Source organism: Scophthalmus maximus, chromosome 6, assembly GCF_022379125.1.
Source record: "Scophthalmus maximus strain ysfricsl-2021 chromosome 6, ASM2237912v1, whole genome shotgun sequence".
NCBI lineage: Eukaryota > Metazoa > Chordata > Actinopteri > Pleuronectiformes > Scophthalmidae > Scophthalmus > Scophthalmus maximus.
The window spans coordinates 2187725-2213495 of record NC_061520.1 but is presented as its reverse complement, the minus strand read 5'-3'; the positions used below and the strand labels follow the sequence as shown (position 1 = coordinate 2213495).

At 42.7% G+C, this 25771-nt stretch overlaps 3 protein-coding genes across 4 annotated transcripts in view; 2 read left to right on the top strand and 1 right to left on the bottom strand.

Moving 5' to 3' along the window:
- The window catches only part of LOC118308749 (NACHT, LRR and PYD domains-containing protein 12-like), a 988189-nt gene that overhangs the window by 935822 nt on the left and 26596 nt on the right, over positions 1–25771 (top strand). The gene's annotated exons all lie outside the window — the stretch shown is intronic.
- Positions 778–10943, bottom strand: chmp4ba (charged multivesicular body protein 4Ba). The gene is made up of 5 exons (XM_035630196.2): positions 10562–10943; positions 3923–4100; positions 3698–3815; positions 3400–3526; positions 778–3273 (listed from the first exon to the last, which is right to left on the bottom strand). The coding sequence occupies exons 1-5, from the start codon at positions 10743–10745 to the stop codon at positions 3209–3211; spliced, it is 672 nt and encodes a 223-aa protein (XP_035486089.1). The 5' UTR covers positions 10746–10943; the 3' UTR covers positions 778–3208.
- On the top strand, positions 12187–24263 carry rbl1 (retinoblastoma-like 1 (p107)). Its single transcript, XM_035630096.2, has 21 exons — positions 12187–12519; positions 13415–13548; positions 13673–13876; positions 14039–14103; positions 14553–14681; positions 14941–15104; positions 15235–15299; positions 15388–15562; positions 15645–15811; positions 16634–16746; positions 17177–17280; positions 17426–17563; positions 17694–17858; positions 18051–18213; positions 18337–18555; positions 18673–18875; positions 19829–20005; positions 20115–20277; positions 21070–21218; positions 21313–21477; positions 22588–24263. Exons 1-21 carry the CDS (start codon positions 12358–12360, stop codon positions 22795–22797), a joined length of 3234 nt encoding a protein of 1077 aa, XP_035485989.1. The 5' UTR covers positions 12187–12357; the 3' UTR covers positions 22798–24263.

Below are 25771 nucleotides of genomic sequence, written 5' to 3'. Positions count from 1 at the left end.
CAGAAGTTATCCGACTGGACTTTGGATAATTGAATTGGATCAAATCTTGAAAGTGGTTTGTTCAAAACAAAAAACAAAACGGATCATGGATTTGGATTAGATCATGGATTCCAATCTTGGTTTTAATATGGATCAATCATCCAGTTTATTTCTTTCAAAACTTTTTTTGTGTGTGATTGGGAAAAATTTGATCCCCCCCAAAAATCTGGAAAAAACAGAAGGGGGGATTCAGACTTGCATCATAGGAAAGAAAAATATGAAATTGAACTTTGAAAATGGTCAAATAAACATTTATATCACGTAGTATTTACACATTTATTTATATTTTGCACCTGATTTATTTAACCATTGCAGTGATAACGTAAATTATGTAAGAAATTCTGATTTCGGTACCGTGATGTTGAACAAAAGGATTTTGTCCCCCTGACATTACACCGTTAAAAATATAAAATTTAAATTTAAATGTATTCCTTTTTATTAATTGAAATCACACATTTCCTTTATATTAAGACACTTTGAGGGACTCCACTGGTTCTTCCACCTGTTGTTGTTCACAGACCAACAGTAGTCGCCAGTGTGACGTGTGTAGTGCCACTGAGATCACTGGTAATCCGGATTTGGGAACTCTTGAAAAGTCTGTTATCTGGATCAGGGGTGATCCAATCCAATGGCGAAAGTAATCTGGATTAACATAGCATTTCCAAAACCCGGATCATTTTAGTTCAATTTTTGAGAGGGAGATTCCTCTTGCACGTAAAGATGCAACAGTGCCGACGCTTGCATTGAATCCCAACTTTATTAAAGATAAAGTGTGTACAACCCGACATTGACAACAGTCACAGAGCAACACGGTTGCCACACGGAAAAATCTCCCATGTCCAACCCCTTTTTAAGCAGCTCTGAGCAGAATGGCTACTGGTCACACTGTTTCTGTACAGCCAGAGAGAACGTGAGTAATATTTGAGGCAACACACACACGCACACGAAAAAAGAAAAACAAACTCCGTTAGCATATCTACGCTTCTTCTTGATAGCTTGTTGTTAAATATAAAGGATTGATGTCGACCCACTTTTACATAGACGGTGATTTTTAAGTCCCAAAAAAATTAGCAAAAAGTTTCAAATTGCTACTTTTTAAAAATTGTTTATTTCCAAACGTACGTCATGTTCACATTACAGTCGCGTCCAGCTGTTTTGATTATGGCCCCAACCCCCAAAATCTGAACATGCATAATTGTGTCTGCAGGCGGGAGGAGGGAAGTGTAGCTACAGAACAAGTAGCAGCGCAGTGATATTTAAATTCAGATTGAATATTCAAATAAAATTTGTGCTACAGGTGAGTGAAGAGCAAAAGGAAGAGAAAAGAAAAATGATCCTGCTCACCGTCTCAATATGACTAAATATTCACAAGAGGTCACTTTGTCAAGAGGCTGAGAAAAAACATCATACCCATTCTCACACTCACGATTATTAAAAAAATTCAGCAGATGGAGGATTTTCTCAGAGGACGTCACAGTTGAACCGCAGACAGATGAGGCGCAATTTCAAATTTTGAATTGTAACTAATGTGTCCTCTGGCCGCCATATTGGAGCTCCGCCGTACGAACTGTCAAAATATTACAAGGTACCTTTAGTTCGTCGGGGAAGCTATCGATGGGGAATCCATTTGATCTTGTAGTTTTATTTTGGTATCAGTTCACCAAGACATTTTAAAATGATAATCAAAGAAAAATTAAGACTCACTTTCCACAAATTTTTATGGGGGTAAAATATTAATTATTTTTTTCCTCTTAAAGGTGACATATTATGCTCATATTTAGGTTCATACTTTCAACTTGCCCCTCCCCCTACCGATAATAAACCCCAGTTTGCTCTGATTGGCCAGCCGGGCCCAGTCTGCTGTTCATTGGTCAACCGATTTCAAAAATGTGTATGAAATGTAGGCCCCCCTTCAGCAGAGAAGTGGAGATTCTCAGATTGCAGGCGGTCTTAAACCCCAAAAGAGTCCGTCTGTGACATCACAGTGGGAGAGAAATTCAGACTAGCTGTTCAGAACCAGGCTGGAGGGTTTAGCCAGCTCCCAAAAAAACGACAGGGTGGTCTTTGTTCACAGTTTGTGGGCCGACAGGCTCCACAGACACACACATTTATGTGCACAAACACTGACAGGATTTTTGCATAATAAGTCACCTTTAAACACCTACAAATATCCTAAAAGCAGTTGAATTACGATGAAAATGTTCAACTTTTCCAGTCTCATCCACTAGTCACAATCACAATTGTCACTGAATGGGCGTTTTTAAACATTTTGTATGTTTGGCAATTTGAATTGGGACGTTTCATCAGCGGAAACCAAGCACCAGCATCAACGACACTCTGAATCCTCCGAAAGTTTTATTTTTATTCTTTCACATTCTCTACATTTTAGTAAGTCGTCTGATTAAACGGGATTTGCCCGTGGACCCTGGATCCTCCCGGTTACAAGACGTTTCATCGGAACTGCGAAGTCACGCGTCAGTAACGCGTCTTCGCTTTTGTAATTAATTTGACAGTGACGTCTCAGTGAGAAAGTCCTTCAGACTTTTACCAAATAATCTTTTTGTCGTTGCAGCAGTTTGAGATGTAGTGGAGATGGTGTGGATGAAGGCTTGTTGTCGTCGTCGTCACCATCTCAGCAGAGCGGGAGACATGACAGCACAGGAAGCAGAGGAAAGGCAAGAGTCATGTCGTCCTGTCTGAAATAAGCATTTTAGTACTGTTCCTCCACACGCCACCTTCCCTAGAAAGTACGCATTTGCACTTGCTCCTGCCCTGGTGTTCGTTCATGGCCTATTTTTATATTAAAAAAATGAGCACCTCGGTAAACATAACCGCAGGCTGTTAGTTGGGGGGGGGGGGGGGATGACATTTACCTTCCATAACTCTATGCCCTTTTAGAAACTGAGGAGTGTGCAGCTGGAGCAAAAGTGATTCTTACTGTTACATTAATCTGGAGAGAGTAGCCTGGGTCAGCAAACGTGTGCACAAGTGCGTACTTTAGGGTTTGGCTATGGTTAGATATCGGGGTGTCAAACTGTGGGACAGATAGAAGCAGCCAGCTCAGGAGCCCAGAGTCTCTGTCCGTCCTCCAGATGGACGGCACCCGTCTGGTGGCGGAGAGACAGGCAGGAGAGCGGCGCCAACTAGCTAGCTAGCATGGCGAGCTAGCTTAGTTAGCCGCCCAGGCCTCAAGCTCCGAAAAGTCGTCTAGGTCTTCTTCCTCCTTCTTCTGGGCTAAAAAAAACAAAAACAGAAAGAGATCGGACAATTTGAATTTCTCTTGTGGAATTCAGCGCTATGGATTAAACGCTACTTGACTGAACTGAAATCAAATCTATTCCTGTGCGCGATGTGTCGTACCAGGTCTCGATGGAAGCGATGTGGATGGTACACTGGGCAGAGGAACGTCTTCCGTTCCCTGGATTTCCAGGAGATTGTTGTCCAGCTCCTCCTGTTCCATTTCCTCCAGCTCAGCCAAAAGCTCATCCTGAACACACACACACACACACACACACACCAGCACCAGTAAACAACAAAGAAATCTGATCTGCATAACGATCAGATCTCCAGAACATGGAGAGAAATGGCATTGAGTGGTAAAGAACTCCAACTTCAGGCTTCATAGCGTTTCTATGGCTGCACCTCCGTATTGACTCACCTCATCAAAGTCTTCTCCCATGGGGCCGACTGGTCTGGAGATGACATCGGAGATTTCCTGAGCTAATTCCTGCTGTTCCGTGATGTCCGCCATCAGATCGTCCACTTTGTCAATGTCCCTGTGTGACAGGAGGACACACGGTCTCAATATAAACCAGCGATGGACAATGTGACGTCAACGAAAACAACTCAGGTTCCACGTGCTGTTTGAAAATGTCTCTCTTACATGTGTTTGTGTGCGCCCTCCAGTGCCTTGGCGGCGAAGCCCATGGTCTTGAGCACTTCTGTGTTGGTGTTGGCGTTCTCGATGGCCTCTCTCTGGAACTCGATGGTCGACAGCGTTCCGTCGATCTGGGCCAGCTGCTTCTCGTAGCGCTTTTTCCTCTTCAAGGCCTGCAGAGCCGCTGGACAGAGACAAGGTGAGACAAGAGTTACTTCAAGACTAATCCATTTCTCTGAGTGCAGTGGAAAGGGAGGTTCCGATTACGAGTATGGGAAATGACTTCAAAGCTGCCGACAATGCCCGATCGGCTATCCGATGCCTCGGCTTTAAAGTATATTAGTTCCCTCTAACCGCAATTTTCTTTTCACGGATATCACTTCTTCGTCGCGCTGTTTTTGGGGCGGCGAAGAAGAAGAAGAAGTGATTACTGGTAGTGTAGCGTTAGCCAGACTTAGTCATCAATTTTTCAATATTTCATGCTGGAAAAGTAAAACAACGACGTGAACTGTAGCATAGCTTTATACCGTTACTGTGAAAGAAACCGACTAAAGGTCTTTTATTTTGAAAAGCTGTGGCTGCACCATAACAGCTATTTTAAAGGAAGTCATTCTTGGTTATGGCTTGATTTATTTATTGTGTCATTTTTCATTTATGAAACTATCAAACTAGATAGTAAAACAAGTTTAATGACATTTCATTCTCTGTGTGTATCTGTTTGTCAAAGGCTTGAACCTGAGTCAGGTCAAACAACAGTGATATTTATACAGGGTAAGTAGCAAATGGCAGTTTAAATATATTATACAAGTTATTTTTTTTTTTGAATGCACTGGTATCTGATCGTGTCGGCCGTTACTCAAAATCCAGTTATGGTAATCCGTATGGGGAAGGGGGGAAATGGTATGGGAACATCTAATAATAATAAATAGCTAATACAGTATTTTTTTTGTTTTCGGGATAAAAGTTAAAAGCTTTAAAGTCCAAGTGTGTCATTATTGGTAATTTGCTGGTGGCATCCGGTGGCAGGGGACACTTTATGGTGGCGCACCAACGCTGATTACATTTCCGGTTTCCGGCCGCATCTGGACCGTTTTGTGCAAACATGGAGACTCACGCGGCGGTCGCGTCCACCTCATGGAACTATATTTAACTCATTCAGAGTTGATTATACATATATGAACACCTAGTTATGGACAATACTTTTAATTTCTGTAAATAAGTTCTTCTAAATATTACACACTGTAGCTTTAAAAGCTTTTTTCATTCATTTCAAGTAAGAGAGACACAATCAGACAATTTCAAATTCTGCCTCCTCCGAGATGAGGGGCCGCTGAAACACTAGTGGACATTGAACGGACACTGGGACAGAACCCTGAGTAGATACTGAACCTAAGAAAGTAGAAAACAAAGCAATCTCCCTTGGACTTTGACATCAGCGACCGCAGCAGAGGTGGGTTCCTCTGTGATGGAGCTGCAGTGAACTGGTCGAACTTCTAGTCGTAGTGTTTGTAGTAATAAAGCAGGACTCTCCTAATCTGATTAAAAATCCTGTCTAAGCTAAATCTCTCTTCCCACTCCCTAAACACGCAACATCCGCTCAGGCAGGTTGAAGTTTGTCACTTAAATTCGATCATATTCCCGTTCAAACCACCTGGGATGGCCAGATGTTCGGGGGTCCAGAGGTGGAGCTGTTGGAAGTTTAGTGTGTCGTGCTGTTTTGGAAGTTTCCTTCCTCCACGTGGGTTCAACTATGTAGAAAGACAAGTTACTCAATCAGGACAAAGGGAAATCCCCTGTGGTGCCGACATGGTGAAATTCACCTCATCAAGGGAGCCGCTGACCTAAACCTGCTGAGTCATACGTGGAGGGGGTGGGGTGGGGGGAGAGATAAATCTGAACAATACATGTGACTGGACTACAGTTTCATGTTAGAGTCAGGGATTAAGATTATAGAGAGGTTTCCTAAGGTTTTTAGCTATTCAAAGAAGAAAAAAATTAATAAGTTAAGATGATATGGGTTATGTTTTAGCTTTAAGATGTGGCTGAACTTTACCTATCCAAGGTCTGTGTGAAATAAATGTGTTTTAGCCAGACATAAGAATATACAGAATCAAGTCAAGTAATTAAAAAGAAAGTTTTCTTCTATTAACCTTGTTATTTTTAATCCCTGTGAAAATCTGACCTCAAGGGGACATGTCACATTTATCGCTGCAAAAGTGAAGCCAAATCCTCTTCGACGCCCCCTGGTGGTCGGCTGCAGTACAGGCCATAAACCCCGCCCCGCCTCCACGTTCGCAGCTGTGACCATCCCCAAACTTAAAAATTCAAAGCAGACTCTGATTACATTTTTTCCAAAGATTGTTCATGTCATTTAAGGTAGCTCTTATTTGATGCTATAAATGTGGTGAAACATTGTGATGATTGACAGCTGAGGCTGACTCACGTTTGGTCAAGCCCGTTGTTATCGGCGGGACCCGTGAAACCGTGGCTCCAAATGAGGCCCGAATACGAAACAAGATGGCAGCCACGCCCGTATCTGGGATTTTTAGTTTTTTTAATTTCTAAAAAGTGACAGGAAGTGGAGACAAGTCGTCCATCTTTATTTACAGTCTGTAGTTTGTACCATAGACTGTGATAGACAAGTAACAATGACAGGAATAAGAAGGGGAAACTTTTAGCCGTGCTATCGACCACGGGATATATCAGTCAGGCTTTAACTAAACTGCTGAGTCATTTTCTCACTGACTTCTATAGAGTCGCCCTCTGCTGGTCAAGCTTCAGGCACTTCCCCATTGGCTTCCTTTTTCCGGACCCGGTGACTAAGTACGTTTTTTTTTTATATAAAGTGAACACACCTTTATGGAGCTGCTGTATGCGGCCGTTGTATTCCCCCAGGAGCCAGACAGCGGCCGACTGTTCCCGTTTTTTATTAGATTATATCATCAGCTGGCTCTATTCCTAGACTGATAACATTGTTACCCAACATCAAGCAAATGACTCTCAGAATATTTGTATTGCAGAGCTGTGTTCTGTGTGTGTGTGTGTGTGTGTGTGTGTGTGTGTGTGTGTGTGCGTGTGCTTCCGAGCACTCCACTCAAAGGTAAAGTAGGATACATGAGTCGGAGCCAGAGCTGGAGGAATTCCACACATTGTTACTGACACTTTGGAAAAATGAAGACGGAGTCCTTCTGCTGTTACGTGGCTACTTCCTCATCATTACTTTCATTCTTCTGTTCTTCTGTAAAGCCCCAAGTGGAAAATGAGAAACAAGCCAAATAGCTCATGTGAAACATGCGAGGAGGAGGTTGAAGTGAAGCAGTGAAACGTGAGACACGACACAACAAGCACTGGGAAGAAACCTAAGAGCCGTAAACACAGATGCTGTTTTACCGAGGTAGGTTTCACTACGAAGAATGTATGGATTGTGTGCGTATCATCCCTCCCCCAGCGAGGGAGGGGAGAGGCCAACTGACAGGACGAACGAGGTTGAAAACCAGGTTGGAGGGTTGCAAACTGGTTATTTGGCGTCTGATTTAAGATCGCTCTGCGACCACAGCTGGCAAACCTCCTTCAATCTCCAGGTTCCAAGTCTTTTTTAATACAGCATGGTGGCCATTTTGTAAATGATGGTAAAATGTGACGATAAAGCGCCGTATACACTGGAGCGTGGCTACAGCGTGATTGACAGCTTGGTGGTTGCGGGTGTAGGTGAGTGCACGAGCTCTCGGTCAGGCCACCCCCTCCCCCTTACGAAAATATTGAAATCGACAAATAAAATTAGTAACAAGAGCAACAACTCAAAGAAATGTATTTTGTTTTACTTATCATTGAATCAGAGAAGGAACCAGTGAGGAGAAATGTAATTTCCAGCAGCCATCTTTGTTTTGACTAGAAGAACTTCAAGACGATTGAGATTAAGATTAACATGTTTGTGTCCTGCGGAGGACAGCATATGTTTTATTCAGATGTTTAGAATAGTTTTTAAAGGATCTTCAAATGTCTTCAGCACAGCTGCACATGTTACTTAACAGGTTATTAAAGGTCAACAAGGATTTATCGTTCAGAAAAACTGATGCTAAATGTCTAGAAAAAGTCTAAAGAGTAGCAGGAGTATACACAATATGTCGAAATTCAACTGACAATATCAAGTAAGACAGAGAACAAATATAACACTTAGTGAATATTAAGTGTAATACTGCGGTACGTTTTTTTTTAAACCAGACACACTTGTGACTTCACTTGATGTACGTGCTTTAAATAGCACAAATACCTTTACAGACAGCACATGAAGAAGCTGTGATGATCAGTGCTCTCACATGACAAAGTCTGATCAGGCAAAACCCTTTTACTTTCTCTGAAATCTCTTCTCTGTGGATACTTGTAAAAAAAAAAAATACTTTAAACTACGGACGATCTGTCAAAGTAAGATCAAAGTCATACATTCCTCCCCGATATATAAAGCGGTACATGAGCGTAAACGTTCCCTGGCCCGGGGCAACCAGGCTACATTCCAGTCCTAAATGTTGTGCATGTGTCGCATAATCACGGCTGAAGGAAGAGCGGCGGTTACACGCTCGCCTCAACTAATCACTCAATCAGAAGAAGAATTAATCGGAAACTATTTTTGATAATCAAACAGTGGTTTCAGTCATTTGTGGAGCGGCAGGTTCCAGCTGCTCACCTGAAACAATTTACTTGATTTATATGATAGTAAAGTGAATAAGTTGGGTTTTGTAGAGCCAAGCATTTTGTAAACATCACCTCGGGTTGTGGGAAATGTTTCTAGACTAATAATCTGTAGTGAAAACTGAACTTTGGATTGTTGGTCAATACAAAACAATGAATATGAAGATCTGTGGGAAGTTATAAAGGGCATTCTTCACTATTTACTGTCACGCTGCTGGACAGAAAATCAAAAAGGGATCAAAAATGACTTCCTCTATTTTAAACCATCTCTTAAGTCAAATATTTTCAAACAACTCATGGTTACAGAAATGTTACTTCCCGTTTAAGTCACAGAATCATCTGTTTTTTTTTACAATTATACAGGACAAAATAAAGATAACATCCATAAAATCCAGTCAGGACAATATGGAATAGAACTATTTATACTGACATTTAAATTTACATTTTTTTGTCAGTATTCCCCAGCCGTGTATTATGATTGGAGCTAACACACTTAGTCAATTACTATCGAGGGTGATCAGTAAAAGTTATTGGGAACTATTCTGAAAATGTAGGTCAATGTCAAAGTGATCGTACCAAAGGTTTTCCGATCAAAAATGTAAAAAAAATGATCCCAGCTTTTTTCCTGCCTTACATGAGACTAGAGCTGCAACAGTTAATCGATTAGTAATCGATTTCCAAATTAATCGCCAACTATTTTGACAATCAAAGAATCGGTTCAAGTAGTTTTTTACTAAAAATAAAGTCTAAATTCTCTGATTTCAGTTTCTTAAATATGAATATTTTCTGGTTTCTTTGCTCGTCTGTGACAGTAAACTGAATATCTTTGGTGTGTGGACAAAACTAAACATCACGTTGGTGGTTTGGGAAACACAATCAACATTTTTCACCATTTTACGACATTTTATGAACCAAACAACTAAACGATTAATCGAGAAAATAATGGACAGATTAATCGATTATGAAAATAACCGATAGTTGCAGGCCTAGCTGGATGGATGAATGAATTCTATTTATTTAGTCTCCTGTATATTACACAGATATACAGTATTTCCTTTCTATTGGACATGTTCAATTTCTTTAGCTTTTCTATCCCGTTTGGTTTTGTCTTACTCTTACTTTTGCACTATTTAGAATTATTTATCTGAATATTACTTATGTGATTTTTTTGTTTAGTCTCTTTTTCGTACTTATTGCACCGTGGGTCCGAGATAAACGTATTTTTCAATTCCTCTGTATGTCTGAAACAATATTGCAGGAATTGACAATAAAGTTGACTTGACTTGAACCCATCCGAACGTGACTGATCCTTTTCCGGCTCACCTCACATCCAACACTATATGTATATATATATATATATATACACACACACACACACACATATATATACATACACACATATATATATATATATTTATATATATATATACATACATATACATATATGTATAGATACATACATACATACATACATACATACATACATATGTGTGTGTGTGTGTATATGTATATATATATATATATATATATATATATAACAACAAGCAGTCTCCTAAAACAGTTTCTGCTTAAAATAAAAATAATTTTTAATAACTAGTAAAAGTGCCTACAGCCCAAAAAAAGTTTAGACTTTTTTTTTTATAACTTTAATCGTAATAAGCTTTTTGTTGTTGTTGCTATGGAAACGGAATCAGTCTTATTTTCCAGGCCCACAGACACAAGTACAGTTGAGTACAGTTAGTGCAGTGGCTCCTTTAATCGTGTCGAGCTACTTTAGTTGATAGTTTATAGGCCTGACAAGAGACGTTTAAACATGGAGGCAGGCTCGTGTTCAGGTGCCTGTCAACTGTGGAACTTCCCTGTCGCCTTGTTCCCGTCAACAGCCTGCGGGCTGAAGCAGCAGGTCAACCGACTCCCTGGACCTCCTCTCCTCCTCCTCCTCCTCCTCCTCCTCCTCACCTCGTTTGTTCTTCGTGCCGTTCTTCTTCGCCGTCGCGAGCTCCTGCTCGATCTTCTTCTCCAGGAACTCCTGCTTCTTGGTCAACATCTCCTCGGTCTCCCGCAGGCGCTGGATCGCCTCCTGCGTCGTGGGCGCCTTCGCACCCTTTCCCCCGCCGCCGAACATCCTGGCGATCAGCGACATCGCGGCGCGGTCAAACGAAATTCAAAGTGTGAAGTAGGACGGAGGGGGATCGAACCGTGTTCTGAATCAACCCCAGCGGCACCGGCGTTGAACCGTTGAACAGAACCTCTGCCCTGTTTTCTCCTGCTCGTCAACTCTCGGGAGTCGCCGCCGTCGTTGTTTTCTTCTCTACTTCCGCTTTAACGCACAGGCCTCGTGATGTCATTACGTCAGCGCCGCGCCGCTACGTGACTCATGCGCGACACCGCGTGACACACACGACAGAGGGGATTTTCACAAATGACTAGTATCTGTCAAGTATCTGTCGATCTATTCAATTATTCCTATTTATAGATCACGGATGATCGACGGGTGACGTGACGTCACGGTGGGTGGGTGTAACTGTGATGTCACCTGCTGGTTTGTGAGCTGCTTGAGTTTACTATTTTGACCAGCGCCATCTTTTTTTCCTCTTTTTTGGGGGGGCGGGGGGGCTAGAAGTAACCACCCTACACCTGCGACCTGCACCCATTGGTCGGTACCAGCTGTCAATCACCGCTGTACGACGGAGTTTGAGGGCCACATTGAGGGAGAGAAAAATAAAAGGAGACTGAGAATAAAGTCGTAAATTTTTGAGAACAAAGTCGTTATATTACGAGAAGAATGTCGCACTATTGCCATAAAGAAAAGTCACAATATTGCAAGAAAAAAAGGCAAAGTATAATGAGAATAAATCGTCATTTAACGGGAGTAAAGTTGAAATATTATGAGAATTAAGTAGTAATTTGACGGGAATAAAGTCATACTATTACAAGAAAAAAATGTTATGAGAATAAAGTCGACATTATACGAGAATAAACTCGAAATAATATGAAAATGAATTCGTAATATGAGAATCAAGTCGTAATTTTACAAGAATAAAGACAAAATGTTGGGAGAATAAAATGTTATGAGAATAAAGTCAAAATATGAGAATAAAGTCAAAATATTACGAGTAAAGTCTCACTATTGCAAGAAAGAAAGTCACAATATTGCGAGAAAAAAAGCATAATATAATGACAATAAATCGTAATTTTACAAAGGTAAAGTCGAAATATTATGAGAATAACGTCGTAATATGATGGGAATATGTGGTACTATTACAAGAAAAAAAAGGCATAATATTGCAAGAAAATATGAGAATAAAGTCGTACATTTTACGAGAATAAAGTCGAAATATTATGAGAATTAAGACCAAATATTATGAGAGTAAATTCGTAATTTGAGAATAAAGTCGTAATTTTACGAGAACAAAAAAAAAAGATTTTCCGAAGTGAGGGCGGTTGCTTGGTAACGTTTACCTTGGGGGTTGGGTGAGCAACGACCGGCGCCACCCCCCCCCCCCCCCCCCCCCCCCCCCCCCCCCCCCGCCTCTGATTGGTCTCTGCCCCGCGGTTTTCGCGCCAACGCGCTGCATTGTGGGAACGGGCGAGCGGAAGTCCGCCGGTCGTGTCGTGGTTGGTGGTGGCGGAGCTGGAGGCAGGTTCGAGGGAGTCGCGTCGCGTCGTGTGGTTCCGCTCTGACGGTTGAGGACATTATTCCACAAACATTCTTCAAACTCGGCCCAAACTGTGACCCAGCAAGTCGTGCACCAATGCGGGGCGAGGAGTCGTCGGACTCGGAGTCGGGCAGGATGGAGGAGAGCTCCGTGCGGAGGAGTCTGGAGACGCTGTGTCAGGAGCTGAACATGGACGAGCAGACCGCCGCCGCCGCCATGGACAACTTCACTGCCATATGGAACACATACACCCTGGAGGTAGGAGCAACCATCATAATCATAATCATAATCATCATAACGTCCCCCAGAGGCTTGTTTCGTAACTTTCACTTTCACCCGGCGACACAGCAACAACACTTCCTCTTGAGCGCACTGCGAAACACCGACACCGAGTTAAAGGGCTTCGACTGCTTCCCTTGTTTACATCCGGTCCACATAACCCGATTACTGTCCGACCCGATTAGCGAAGTGGAAATTAATAATCAGCCATTCGCACACTAAATGAATGAGTTGCTTTGACACAGCGCTGCGTGTGTTTGCTGATTTCTTATGGTCTGTCTATCTAATCAATATTGAAAAATGTCCCCACAAGTTGTGGTCACGTGAATGAACGTATTGATAAAAGTATCAGAATCAGAATTGACATATATGAGTATGTGTCATACGGCAAAAATGTGGATAACAAACCTGAGCAAAACAGAAACAAACAGAAACATGTGGCTATTGTTTACAAGTCAGTAGAGGGGTAAAACAACTTACTAAATAAATACAATATCTATAATCAATCAATCAGTTATTGAGGCTCATGGCTGCTTTTTTAAAATAAGTCATTAGTCACTGTGGAAGCAGTGTTGTTGTTTTTTTTAAATGATGAGTTAAGTATAGAAGTATACAATATGCTAACCAGGTCAGATAAGATCCTATTTACATACGTCTATTAGAAGACAATAACACTTTTATTCTCTTGCTATTAAACGTTGACACAAGTTTTATTTTGTCCTTTTTTTAAAAGTGAGACTTCAGAAATCATTTTAGGATGTAGAAACTAAAAACCTAACCTACCAAATGATCCTTTGTTATATTGTATACGTCGCTGTATTGATAATAATAATAATAGTTATTATTATTATGTTGTATTGTTTTGTGTCTGCAGGGAGACGTGGTCCACTGGCTGGCCTGCTCGCTGTATGCCGCCTGCAGGAAGGGGTCTGTTCCCACGGTGGGTAAAGGGCTGATGGAGGGAAACTGTGTCTCCCTCACCAGGATCCTTCGCTCGTCCAAACTCAGGTCAGTCACCGTCGGCTCTGCAGCACCCGACAGTATATAATATAATATAATCTAATATAACCTGCCGCACTAGATACAGTCTGAGACTCCTCTCCTTCCTCTCTCTCCCCGTCCTCCTCCCCAGTCTCATCCAGTTCTTCTCCAAGATGAGGAAGTGGTCCGACATGTCCAACCTGTCGCAGCACTTCCGGCTGCGCATGGAGCAGCTGGAGCGCAACTTCGAGGTCTCCACGGTGATCTTCCGCAAGTTCGAGCCCATCTTCATGGACATGTTTCAGGACCCGCAGGGCGCCGAGCCCCCACGCCAGCCGCGCAGCAGGAAACACAGGCACGACGCAGACACACACTGGAAACTTGTGCACAAAGATTGAATTTTTTCTGTCATTTTTTAAGTAACAACCACCTATGAAGAGACAAGTAGACACACAAACACACACAGTCACAGTCCTGTGGCCCAGTCTAAAGTGTGTGTTCCCCTCTGGCTCTGCAGGCGGCTGCCGTGCCACATCGGCGATGTGTTCAAGTTCTGCTGGACGTTGTTCGTCTACACCAAAGGTATAGAGGAACAGAACCAAAATGTTTTTGCCGATGTTAGTGTTCTCTCTGCTGTAGTTTTCAGTAAATGTTTGACTAAAATGATTAATCGAGCAGCTGTAGTTTGGATGCAGATGAAATGACTGTGTGTACTAGAGCTGCAACTAACTATTATTTTCTATATCGATCATTCTGTTGAATATTTTCGCGATTAATCGATTAGTAGTTTGGTTCATAAAATGTTGGAAAATGGTGATTGTGTTTCCCAAAACCTCAAGATGATGTTTTGTTTTGTCCACACACCAAAGATATTCAGTTTACTGTCAGAGAGGAGCAAAACAAACACACAAAAAATATTCACATCTAAGAAGCTGAAATCAGAGAATTTTTACTTTTAACAGATTCATCCATCATCAAAATTGTTGCCGATTAACTGCTGCAGCTCTAATATATACTGTCTGTGTGTTTAGGTAACTTCCGTATGATCGGTGATGACCTGGTGAACTCGTACCACCTTCTGCTCTGCTGTCTGGACCTGGTGTTTGGAAATGCTCTGCTCTGCTCAAACAGGAAGGAGCTGATCAACCCCACATTCAGAGGTAAAGAGAGAAAAATCAGACTTCAACATTATTGTGTTTGGTTTTCACTTTAACTGCTGGAGAAAGAGAGAGAGCTAAACTGTCTGTAAATGTGTGTGTGTGTGTGTGTGTGTGTGTGTGTGTGTGTGTGTGTGTGTGTGTGTGTGTGTGTGTGTGTGTGTGTGTGTGTGTGTGTGTGTGTGTGTGTGTGTGTGTGTGTGTGTGTGTGTGTGTGTGTGTGTGTGTGTGTGTGTGTGTGTGTGTGTGTGTGTGTGTGTAGGTCTGCCTGCTCTGTACCGCGCCGACGGCCACGTGTCTGCGGACGAGCCTCCTCCGTGCGTGTTGGAGCGTCTGTGTGAGCTGCACGACGGACTGGTGGTGGAGGCGAAGGGCATCAAACAGCACTACTTCAAACCCTACATCCAGAAACTGTTCCAGAAACAGGTACCAGACACACACACACAGACACACAGACACACACACACACACACACACACACACACACACAGAAACATCCTCGTGTTCACTCTTCATCCATTTTTTGTCGTAAACTTTGCGTTTGTCTGAATCTCAGATCCTCAGAGGCAGCGAAGAACTTCTCACAGAAATGTTGGATCCTCAGAACTTCATCGATAACAAGTAAGAAACAAGGACGCAGTTTTTCTGAATCAAAGTTTTTAAGCATTTGAATAGTGGCATTGAACTGCGCGTTGTCTTTTTCTTTTAGCAAAGCCATAAACCGGGAGTACGAGGAGTATGTGTTGACGGTCGGCGATTTTGACGAACGGGTGTTTCTGGGAGCCGACGCCGACGAGGAGATTGGAACCCCGAGGAAGACGGTTCCGGAACCGTCCGCCGGCCTCGCGACCACTCGGCACCAGCTGCAGCAGCACGTCGAAAAGGTAAACAAACAAACAAACACACACACACACACACACACACACACACACAGAGTATAGTAACCTCTCGTCTCTCTCTCCACAGTCCGGCTCCCTCGCCCCCTCCACCCCTCTGACCGGACGCGTCTACCTGAAGGAGAAGGACCTGCTGGTCACGCCCGTCTCCTCGGCGACGCAGACCGTCAGCCGGCTGCAAAGCATGGTGGCCGGGTCGAGGGCGGCGCCCAGCGACCACCTGACGCAAATATTCAAGTCAGTTCCTCTTTCTTTATTAAAGTTTCTTTCTGCAAACTTAATAAATTAGACGAGGACAGAGTGGAAGAAAAGAAGTGGAAGAAAACAGCAAAAGAAGAGTGAATGACATTAAACATTTTTATTGCAGAAATAAAATTATGTACCATTAATTCTAAAATGTTTATGACCAGAATACAAAAAGTTACGTAAGAATTCTAGTCAGGCGATTGATCAAAGATTAACTGTTTTATCCGTTTATGATAATTAATTTATATCATAAACGTAATAAAAAAAAAAAATATCTGCTGTTCTTTATGTTACTGTTGCTCTGACTAAACAGGAAGACGTCACCTAGGAGTTGCCGATACTGTGATGGACATTTTTTAATACTTGATGAACAAATGATGAATTGATCTAATGTAGATGATTATTGATTATTGATCATGAAAATAACCATTAGTTGTGGCTCTATCAGACATTTGTCCGGGGAAGAGAGAACATCTTCTTACATTTGAAGATTGTATTTGCTTTTGATTAAGTTGTAACAATTTTTAAAACAGACTTTTTGAAAGTTGTGTGATGTTTTTAATTTATTATTAAAGATCAGATTATTAATCAGGTGAAATGTACAGTTCTGTAACGATACTGATTCTATTAAGATGAAAAATTTCTCATTTTTTCAACAAATAAGAATTTATTTACAACAAAGCTATTTAAAATATCTTATGACAAGTGTTGAAAAATGTGAAATTTCTTACGTTTCTTGTGTTTTTTTGGGGGGGAACTGTAGCTGTGAAGTTACACTAGAAAAACTTTCAAATTAATGTGCTGTGATTGAAGGTCGTGCTCCAGAGATCCCACAGAGTCGATACTGGCCCGAGTGAAGACGCTGGGACAAACCTTCAAACACCATTACACCAACGACTCCGAGGACACGCCCGGATCTCACATAGGTACACACACACACACACACACACACACACACACACACACACACACACACACACACACACACACAAACACAAACGTACACTCAGTTGTCAGTATATTAGGAACACTCAGCTAAAGCATAGCCTGGGACCCAGATGAATTCTGGGAGCTCATTGAAATTTGCTCCATCGGGAAGTGATGTGCCTCCGGCGGAAAACTTGCCAGTCCAATCACAACCGATGATAATGAGGGTGGGGTTTATACCGCGACGCGGGGAGAAGGTATTGTTTTGTTAAACAACCAAGCTGGCTGCCGCCGATGAACGAGCATTTTGACTCAAAAGTACCGTATATTTTCACATTTCTCCCTTTTAAACGTCTTCACGTGTTTTGAGATTTTTCCGTGATTTTCGTGGTGGTATAAAATACACATGTGGCTCTTTTGTTTTTTCAGACTTTGCGGAGAACCGCCTGAAGCTCGCCGAGATCCTGTACTACAAAATCCTGGAGAACGTCATGGCTCAGGAGACCAAGCGGCTGCAGGGCAAAGACATGAGTGTAAGCTACAGCCACAGTGTGTGTGTGTGTGTGTGTGTTTAAAATCAGTAAAATCTTAAAATCAATTCTGCCAGTGGACTGGGCAGATGTGTTGTGTGATGTTGTCTTTTAGAACCAGTAAGATGTTGTTGTTGTTGTGGTCTAGGTGTTGTTGGAGCAGGACATCTTCCACTGCTCCCTGATGGCCTGTTGTCTGGAGGTGGTGTTGTTCGCCTACAGCTCCCAGAGAACCTTCCCCTGGATCATCAGCGTCGTCAAACTGCCTCCATTCTACTTCTTCAAGGTAACAAATACACTTTTATTCCTCTGCGCTGGCCACACATGTATCTGGTGTTTGTTTTTTCCAAATCCTCCTGGATTCCAACTGGATTCCTCTTCTTTGTGTGCGTGTGCGTACGTGCGTGTGTGAGCAGGTGATCGAGGTGTTCATCCGCTCGGAGGAAGGTTTGTCCAGAGACATGGTAAAGCACCTGAACTCCATCGAGGAGCAGGTTCTGGAGAGCAGAGCGTGGACCAGGGACTCGGCCCTGTGGAGCGCCCTGAAGGCTGCTGGGAGCAAAGTGCCCACGGTGGAAGAGGTCAGCGTACACACACACACACACACACACGACACACACACACACACACACACACACACACACACACACACACACACACACACACACACACACACACACACACACACCCCTCCCCCTCTCCCATTCCTTTCATCAACTCTTTCCCCTCTCTCTCTCTCTCTCTCTCTCTCTCTCTCTCTCTCTCTCCTTCAGGTGAATTTTTCCTCCAGCCTCGACACAGGCTCAGTTCCCGGTTCCGGTTCTGCTCCTGGCTCCGCCAGCGGAGCTCAGTCCCACCTGCCGCTGGTCGCCCTCTCTCCCATCATCCACCCGCGCATCCGGGAGTTCAGATCAGGTCTGGGTAGCGCCCGCAAAGGTATGGTGTTGCTTTTTGTTGTTGTTATTTTTACTTGTTACAAAGTAATTACAAAACCCAAGAGAAACACGTAGATTCATTAATAACCTTATCAATGCCGCCCCCGCCCCCCTTCTTTTCCAGACGTGCCTCCCTCTCCACTGTCGGTGCACGACCGGTACAGCTCTCCGGCCGCCGGCAGCGCCAAGCGCCGTCTGTTCGGCGACGACCCTCCGCTCGCGACGTCGACGCTGATCCCCAGCGTGAGTCAGCTGTCGTCTCCGGCCAAGAGGTTGACCTTTGGCTCAACGGGCACCCTGAAGATCGGAGGCCAGACCACGATCCTCAGCATCCCGCTGCAGGGTGGGTGACGCACTTACTCACACACACACACACACCTTCATGAAACAAATTCATATTCAACATGATCCCGTTGGGAATTAAACACTCTCTCCACTTTGTGTTTGTGAATATCTGCAGGTCTGAATAACGAGCGCACCATCACGCTGATCCCGGTTCAGCCGTGCGACTCCTCCGGCGCGGTCACCGCTCAGTTCCTGCTCACCGCCTCCCCGAGCCGAGTCGCCGCCCCCGCCCAAGCTCCCGCCCCCGCGCCCTCTGACCCCCAGGCGGTGCACGGGCGGCCGCGACGCACCGGCTCGCTCGCTCTGTTCTTCAGGAAGGTGTGTGGGCGCCGAACGAGTGATTAATTATCTTCACGTCCATCCATCTGATCTTATCCCTCAAACGAGGGTCAGGAAATAAATCCTGTTTTTCATCTGTTTATTATTAATTAATCATCTAATCTTTAAATTGTGGTTTACAACCGTCACGTGACAAAGAAAAGTCACAAATCACTGAAGAAGCTGAAACTAGAAAATATTGTAAACAATCAGTTGACCATCGATGTGGTTGCAGGTTATTATTCCTATATTTCCCAGTTTGTTTGGAATGCTCCAACTTCCAGAATTTCAGAAAATCCCTTCTTGGGGTCAATAAAGTACCTATCTTAGCTTGGCTTATCATATTTTATCTTATTTTATCTCAGCTTAGTTTATCTTAGTTTATCTGATGTTATCTTACCTTAGCTTATTTTATCTTATCTTACCTTATCTTATTTTATCTTATCTTATCTTGGGAGGGTGCATATGTTCCCACATTTCTAGGATTTTTTTCAAAATTAGGCCCTGTGTTCCCACATTTCCTTTTTCATAAATTTGTATCAGATTTCATCCCCCTTTCTCCCAATTTGGTAGCCAATTACACCCAACCTATTATCCAGTAGCCCTAACCCTACCCCTACCCTAATTTTAAAAATGTCCTAGAAATGTGGGAACATAGGGCTGACCCCCTTATCTTATCTTATCTTATCTTAGCTTAGCTTAGTTTTAGCTAAGCTTAAATTCACTTCACCAGGAATTTAAACAGTGGGAAAAAAGTTCAACAAAACTAGAATTAAAAATAGTCTGTTTGTTTTTCCACGATAATAAAAGTAACATGGCAGCAACTACGTTAAAATTCAGCCGGATATCTTCACGTCTTCCACGTGTCGTATGGCATGAAACTGATGTTAACTCTTGTATGACGAAGGCGACTGCCCAGTGATGTTTGACCTCACGTCGTCTCCCTGTTTCAGGCGTATCACCTCGCCAGCGTGCGTCTGAGGGATCTGTGCGTGAAGCTGGACGTGTCGTCCGACCTGCGCGGGAAAATCTGGACGTGTTTCGAACACGCCCTGGTCCACTGCACCGACCTGATGAAGGACCGGCACCTGGACCAGCTGCTGCTCTGCAGCATCTACATCATATCCAAAGTGAGGAAAATGACATTTGGAATCTGTGGTTTGAGGATGTCGACGCTTGAAAGGCAGAAAGTCGTCCGTCGTCGTAACGCTGCTTCCTTCTTCTTCGCCTCCGTCGTAGATCACCAAGGAGACGCACACGTTCCAGGACATCATGAAGTGTTACCGCAGCCAACCACAGGCCAGCAGCCACGTGTACCGCAGTGTGCTGCTGCGTCACGGAGACGCCAGAGAGCCGGTGGCCGACGAGAACATGGAGGTGGATCCCGTCTCCGGGGGCGAATGTAAGTCCAACACGTCGAACACGTGGAACATCCTGGTCGTGGAGATTAAAGCAGCATGTTTTACAGGAGAGCAGCAGTTTGATGAAAGAGACGTGAAAGTGTTCGTTTGATCGGAAACGTTCCTGTTCAGAGGCCGTGAAAGACCCGGAAGCTCCTGCTCCCTCACTTCAGATCCTTCTGTTCTCGGTCCTCAGACCTTAATCAGGCAAAATGTCAATTTAAACATTAAACTGAAACGATCGGTCACTCAACAAACTAAAGTTATCGATACTCAGGATTTTCTTTCTCTCTTTTTTTTCTTCCTTCATTACTTTTGCTTTCTTCTTTTCTTCTCTCTTTCTTTTTTTTTCTTTCTCTCTCTCTTTGTCCCTTTCTTACTTTCTTTAATTCCTCTTTTTTTCTTCCTCTATCATTCCTTCTTTCTCTCTTTTTTGTTCTCTCTCTTACTTTCTTTTCTTTCTTTCTTTCTATCCTTCTTTTCTTTCAAAGATACTTGAAGATAACGTTAACTTTATTTATGGAGCCTCAAACCTGGTTACAGTGTTGGAGTCCATTCAGGGAAAAATAACAACATTTTATTAGCAAAACCTTTTTTCTCCTTTTCTTTCCCATTAATAACTGACGCATCCAGGAAACATTCCGTGATAAAAAACATAATTAATCTACGTTAAGTCGATTTAATTTCGATCGCCTATTTACTGCAGCTCTGATCGGTTGTGAAGCAATTTTTATCAAATCTGACTTAAATGTCTATTTAAAAAAAAACATGAATTGATCTGTGTGTTTCTTTAGCTGCCGAGAAAACCAATCAGGTCTCCGGGGAAGCGGACTCCAACCAACCAGGCGACGAGGAGCGTGGTGACCTCATCCAGTTTTACAACGCCGTCTTCGTCCTGAAGATGAAGAGCTTCGCTCTGCGTTACGCCACCCATGATAACCGGGTACGTTGTGATCTGACAGAACTCAGCGTGATGAGATCAACGACCGGAGACTGGGCCTGACTGTTGTTGTGGGTTTTTTTTTCCTACCCTCCAGGCGGACGCTCCTCCTCTCTCCCCGTTCCCGACGGTCCGGGCTCAGCCTCTGTCTCCACGCCGAGTCTCTCAGAGACACTCGCTGTACGTGTCGCCGCACAAGAACTCGGCGGGATGCCTCACGCCCAACTCCTACACCTACAGGATCAACAGCAGCCCGTCCAAGGTAACGACGACTCGCAGAGGAAACAGGAAGTTGATTGGTTTTCAGGTGAAGGGCGAAGAAAATGATCTGAAACTGTTTTTAATAATCGATTCATCGAAACCTCATTGTTTTGTCAAAACACATTTGAAGACGTCACCTTTGTTTTGTTTTTTAGACCAAACAATGAATTCATAGTAAAATAAAAACTGTCATATTAATCAATGATGAAAATAATAATGGGATGCACCAAAATAAAAATTGTTGTCCGAAACCGTTCAAAATGAAACGAACGCCGACAACCGAATAACCGTTTTTTAAAGTTTTTCATTTATTTGGCCCAATGTTTCAGCATTTCATAAATGTGCTTTTTACTGTTTAGTCTTAATTTTTCAAGGGAAAAAATCTATTACAAAAGTACGTTTTTACATTCCTGCAGACATTATACCAGCAAAGCACAATATAACTAAAAATAAATAAATTCGAACAAAATAAAATGAAATACTTTTATTTGATAAAACATTTTTTGGTAAAAATGAATCTGTCTTTGCACATATTCGGCCGAATATGTGGGCCGAATATGTGGGCTATATCTTGGGTGCATCCCTCCAAAGAATCCTTGTGACGTCGCATTGATACTCAAAGCTCCAGTGTGTAGTATTTGGCGCCATCTGGTGGTGAAGGTGTAAACCCCCCCCCCCCCCCCCCCCCCCCCCCCCCCCCCCCCCCGAGCGCTCTGGACCAGCTACGGTAGACTCTCGCTACGACGTTTGTTTTTCTACAACTACGTCGAGTGTTGCGTCCTTTTTTCTGCCATTGCCTCTCATGAATTCGTTCTGCTTCCTGTTTTCGCTTCTCTTGTGACGAGGATTCGTGCTCTCCTTCCTTCTGTTCTAATAAATAATAAATGTAATCGTACATTTCAAGAAATTCCGTTTTTTCCAGCAGCGCTGCAAATTTAAGTGTTTTGTCCGTTTTGGGAAACCTTATTAAAAACGGCGGCGAGAAACATTGGTTCTTTGTTGCAGGTGATTATAAATATACGAACGATATGGACGATATTTATTAAATTCTCTGTTTATAAGTTCTTCTAAATATTTTCGCACTGTGACTTTAACGCTCCCGTCTCTGCAGGAGTTGTCCGACATCAACCGGATGATCCGTCTGGGCTGCGTGAGCAGGAAGCGGGCCTTCACCATGGAGGGCGACGTGATGATGTCATCGGCGGCGGTGGCGTGCGACTCCCCCAGCAAGAAGGCGTGTCCGGAGAACAGCAGCAGCAGCAGCCCAGACGTGCTGCTGAAGCGGCTGCAGGACGTCGTGTCCGAGCGCCAGAGTCGCTGAAGCATGTTCAGCTTTGACCTCCGACCTCGGGGTCACAACAGAGTCTGTGCAGTGAAGCGTTCCCAATCGTTCAAAACAGATTATAATTTCTACTTTTAGTGTCGTCACAACCCACAAACATTTGACTCTGATACCAGTAATAATAATAATAATAATATCCAAAATATGATATTTGAGCTCCATCAGGACAAATTGACATTCGAGCGAAGAACAGGAACTGAGACCTGATCATGTCGTCGACGGTGAAACTAAAGATGAACTCTTTCTCTCTGGTCCGTCACAACCCAACGTCATTTCAACACAACTACATCTCCTGTAGGGCCACATTGAGGAAAAAGGAAAAAGTGACACTTCGAGAATAGTTGTGATTTTATGAGAATAAATACGTGATTTTACTAGAATTTTTTTTATTTAATTTAATTTTATATTAGGGAAAAATAAACCAGCGACCCAGGAAACGGGCGTGAGCCCTGACGACAGCTTCCTCTGGTGTGGTGTCACACTGACAACAACGGAACGGTAAAGTCACGTTATCATATGTTCAACGTTTATTAAAAGTTTCTGCTCGTTGACCTCGACTGAAGTTATAGATTCACAAAGTTCTCCAACATTTTGACTTTAATCTCATAATATTACGACTTTGATCTCGAAATATTTCTATTTCATTCTTGTATTTTTACGACTTTATTCTTGCTATTTTATAGTTGTTTCTTTTCTTGTAATATTGCGACTTTAATCTCAAAAATTTCTCACACAAATAAAAAAATCCAATATTGAACGTGGATATTTTCACAGATTCAAACACACGGAGAAAAAAATGTACCCCTCACTTGACCGTAAAACTTTTAAGATGTTTTCCCATCTCAGAACAGAACAGAAACAAACAACTGTATTTCAATTTTATTCACAGATTTGAACTTTTGAACTTGTGTAAATAGTTTCCTTTGACCTTTGACCGGACAATTCGAGCTTCACATCGTCTCGTCTTCATTACGTCATCTGCCTCCGCCGTTCACAGAGGGAAAGGTTTCATTCTTTTACTAATCACGCTTATTGTTTCCTTTAATCTTTTTTTTCGTGGTTATGAACCACCAGCTGTTGTTTTATTACTGTGTCACAATAGATTTCGACGCTAATGAAAATAAGGAGCGCTCGACCGAAGCAGCTCTTTTTTTTGTGCCTGTGTGTGTGTGTGTGTGTGTGTGTGTGTGTGTGTGTGTGTGTGTGTGTGTGTGTGTGTGTGTGTGTGTGTGTGTGTGTGTGTGTGTGTGTGTGTGTGTGTGTGTGTGTGTGTGTGTGTGTGTGTGTGTGTGTGTGTGTGTGTGTGTGTGTGTGTGTGTAGTATCTACACTTAAATTAAATTTCACATTTTATTGAATCTGCAACTTTTAACTTTTAACACCTGTTGTGTTCATACCTGAGTTGAAAAAAAAGAAAGGAATAAACAGCTTGTCGTAAAAAAAAAATTGAAAATGGAATGTGTGGATTTTTTTGCTTCCAAACAAACTAAAAGACAATTGATCAGAATCCGAATCGTCTGCGTCACTTCCTGCTTCTGTGCATCTTTTGCTTTTCAAGGAAAAAGTGTATTATTAGTTTATTAGTATTATTAGTATTTTTCAAAAATAAAACTTTGAGACGTTAATTTTATTTGTCTGTTTCAGCGGGAGACGATCTGAGGGTGAAGGGAGGAAAAATCAACACTGGAATATGTTATTTATCACCGTTTCAGCATCAAACGAACAAACCAGTTCGATGTTTAACAGATACAGTTTATACTAACGCCAAAATTATGTTCATCAGTTGCGTTTTCTTCTCTTTTAGGTACTTTCACCATCGTCAGGACTCCGTGTCAGTGGTTTCCAAACGAGGGGTCGACACAGACGCTCAAACGTAGCGATCTGTTGTGGGAGGCCGCGGACGGAGAGACACGTGGAGGCACGGTGCACGTTCTCAAGAAGTCGAAATCTACTTGTTTCCTAAAACGTTTGGCGAAACATTCTTCCAGTGGATCTGGAATTTTTAAGAACGTGTCCCTCCGTCCTCGGCCTCCTGTTCGCCCGGAGGAGACGTAAAGAATGTGTCACGGATGTGGTTATAACGAGAAAATGATTACGTCGCAACGTGAAACTTTGTCGTGACAACGAGAAAAAAAATATGTCGCGATAACGCGGAACACCCGTAGATATTTTTGATTCCACTGTGGCAGTTCGGCGCTTCGTTAGAAAAACTACAAATGGCGATTTGTTGTCTGTTTTCTGTCTGTTTGATTCTCCATGTCCGAGTCGTCAGAAACTGTCCAGCGATGTCTCTCGGACGGACATGGGACGAATAAGAAAACACCAACTTCAACAATATTAACAAGAGAAAAAATTTAAGAAACCAAATCATGTGAATTTAATATTGTCTGGCGACGACGACGGCCTGACGTAAACTGAGAAGTTCTCCGGTCTGGTCCACAGGGACGACTTCTTACCGAGGGTGTGTGCAGTGAGTTTATTAATAATTATTTCATTTTTTAATATTTAATACCACCATAACGGAAGTGTCATGGTGAGGCTACTCCGAGTGACTCGGCCACAGGGGGGCGCCAAAACAAGGCAACAGTGTAATGTGTAGTTCTTCTGTTTACACGTCTGTTAATCAAGACAAATATCAGGTACTGATAATAATTAATAATCCAATAACCAATTATCACTATTATTTCATCCAAACTTGTTTTTCCATTTGACTTGATAGTTTTGTTTAAAAAGACGTGCTACATTAATAAATCTGACTTTAAAAACACACAACAGACACACTGGCTCATCACCACGTGGTTCGACTTTCTCACCAGTGGAGAAATATTAAAATTCAATAAGACTTGGGGAAGTTTCCTGGCGCCATGAGCCAAACATCTAATAAATATATTTGCACTTATTTGATATATTTTGCACGATGTGTTTGTTTGTTTGTTTATTTATTTGCGTGATTA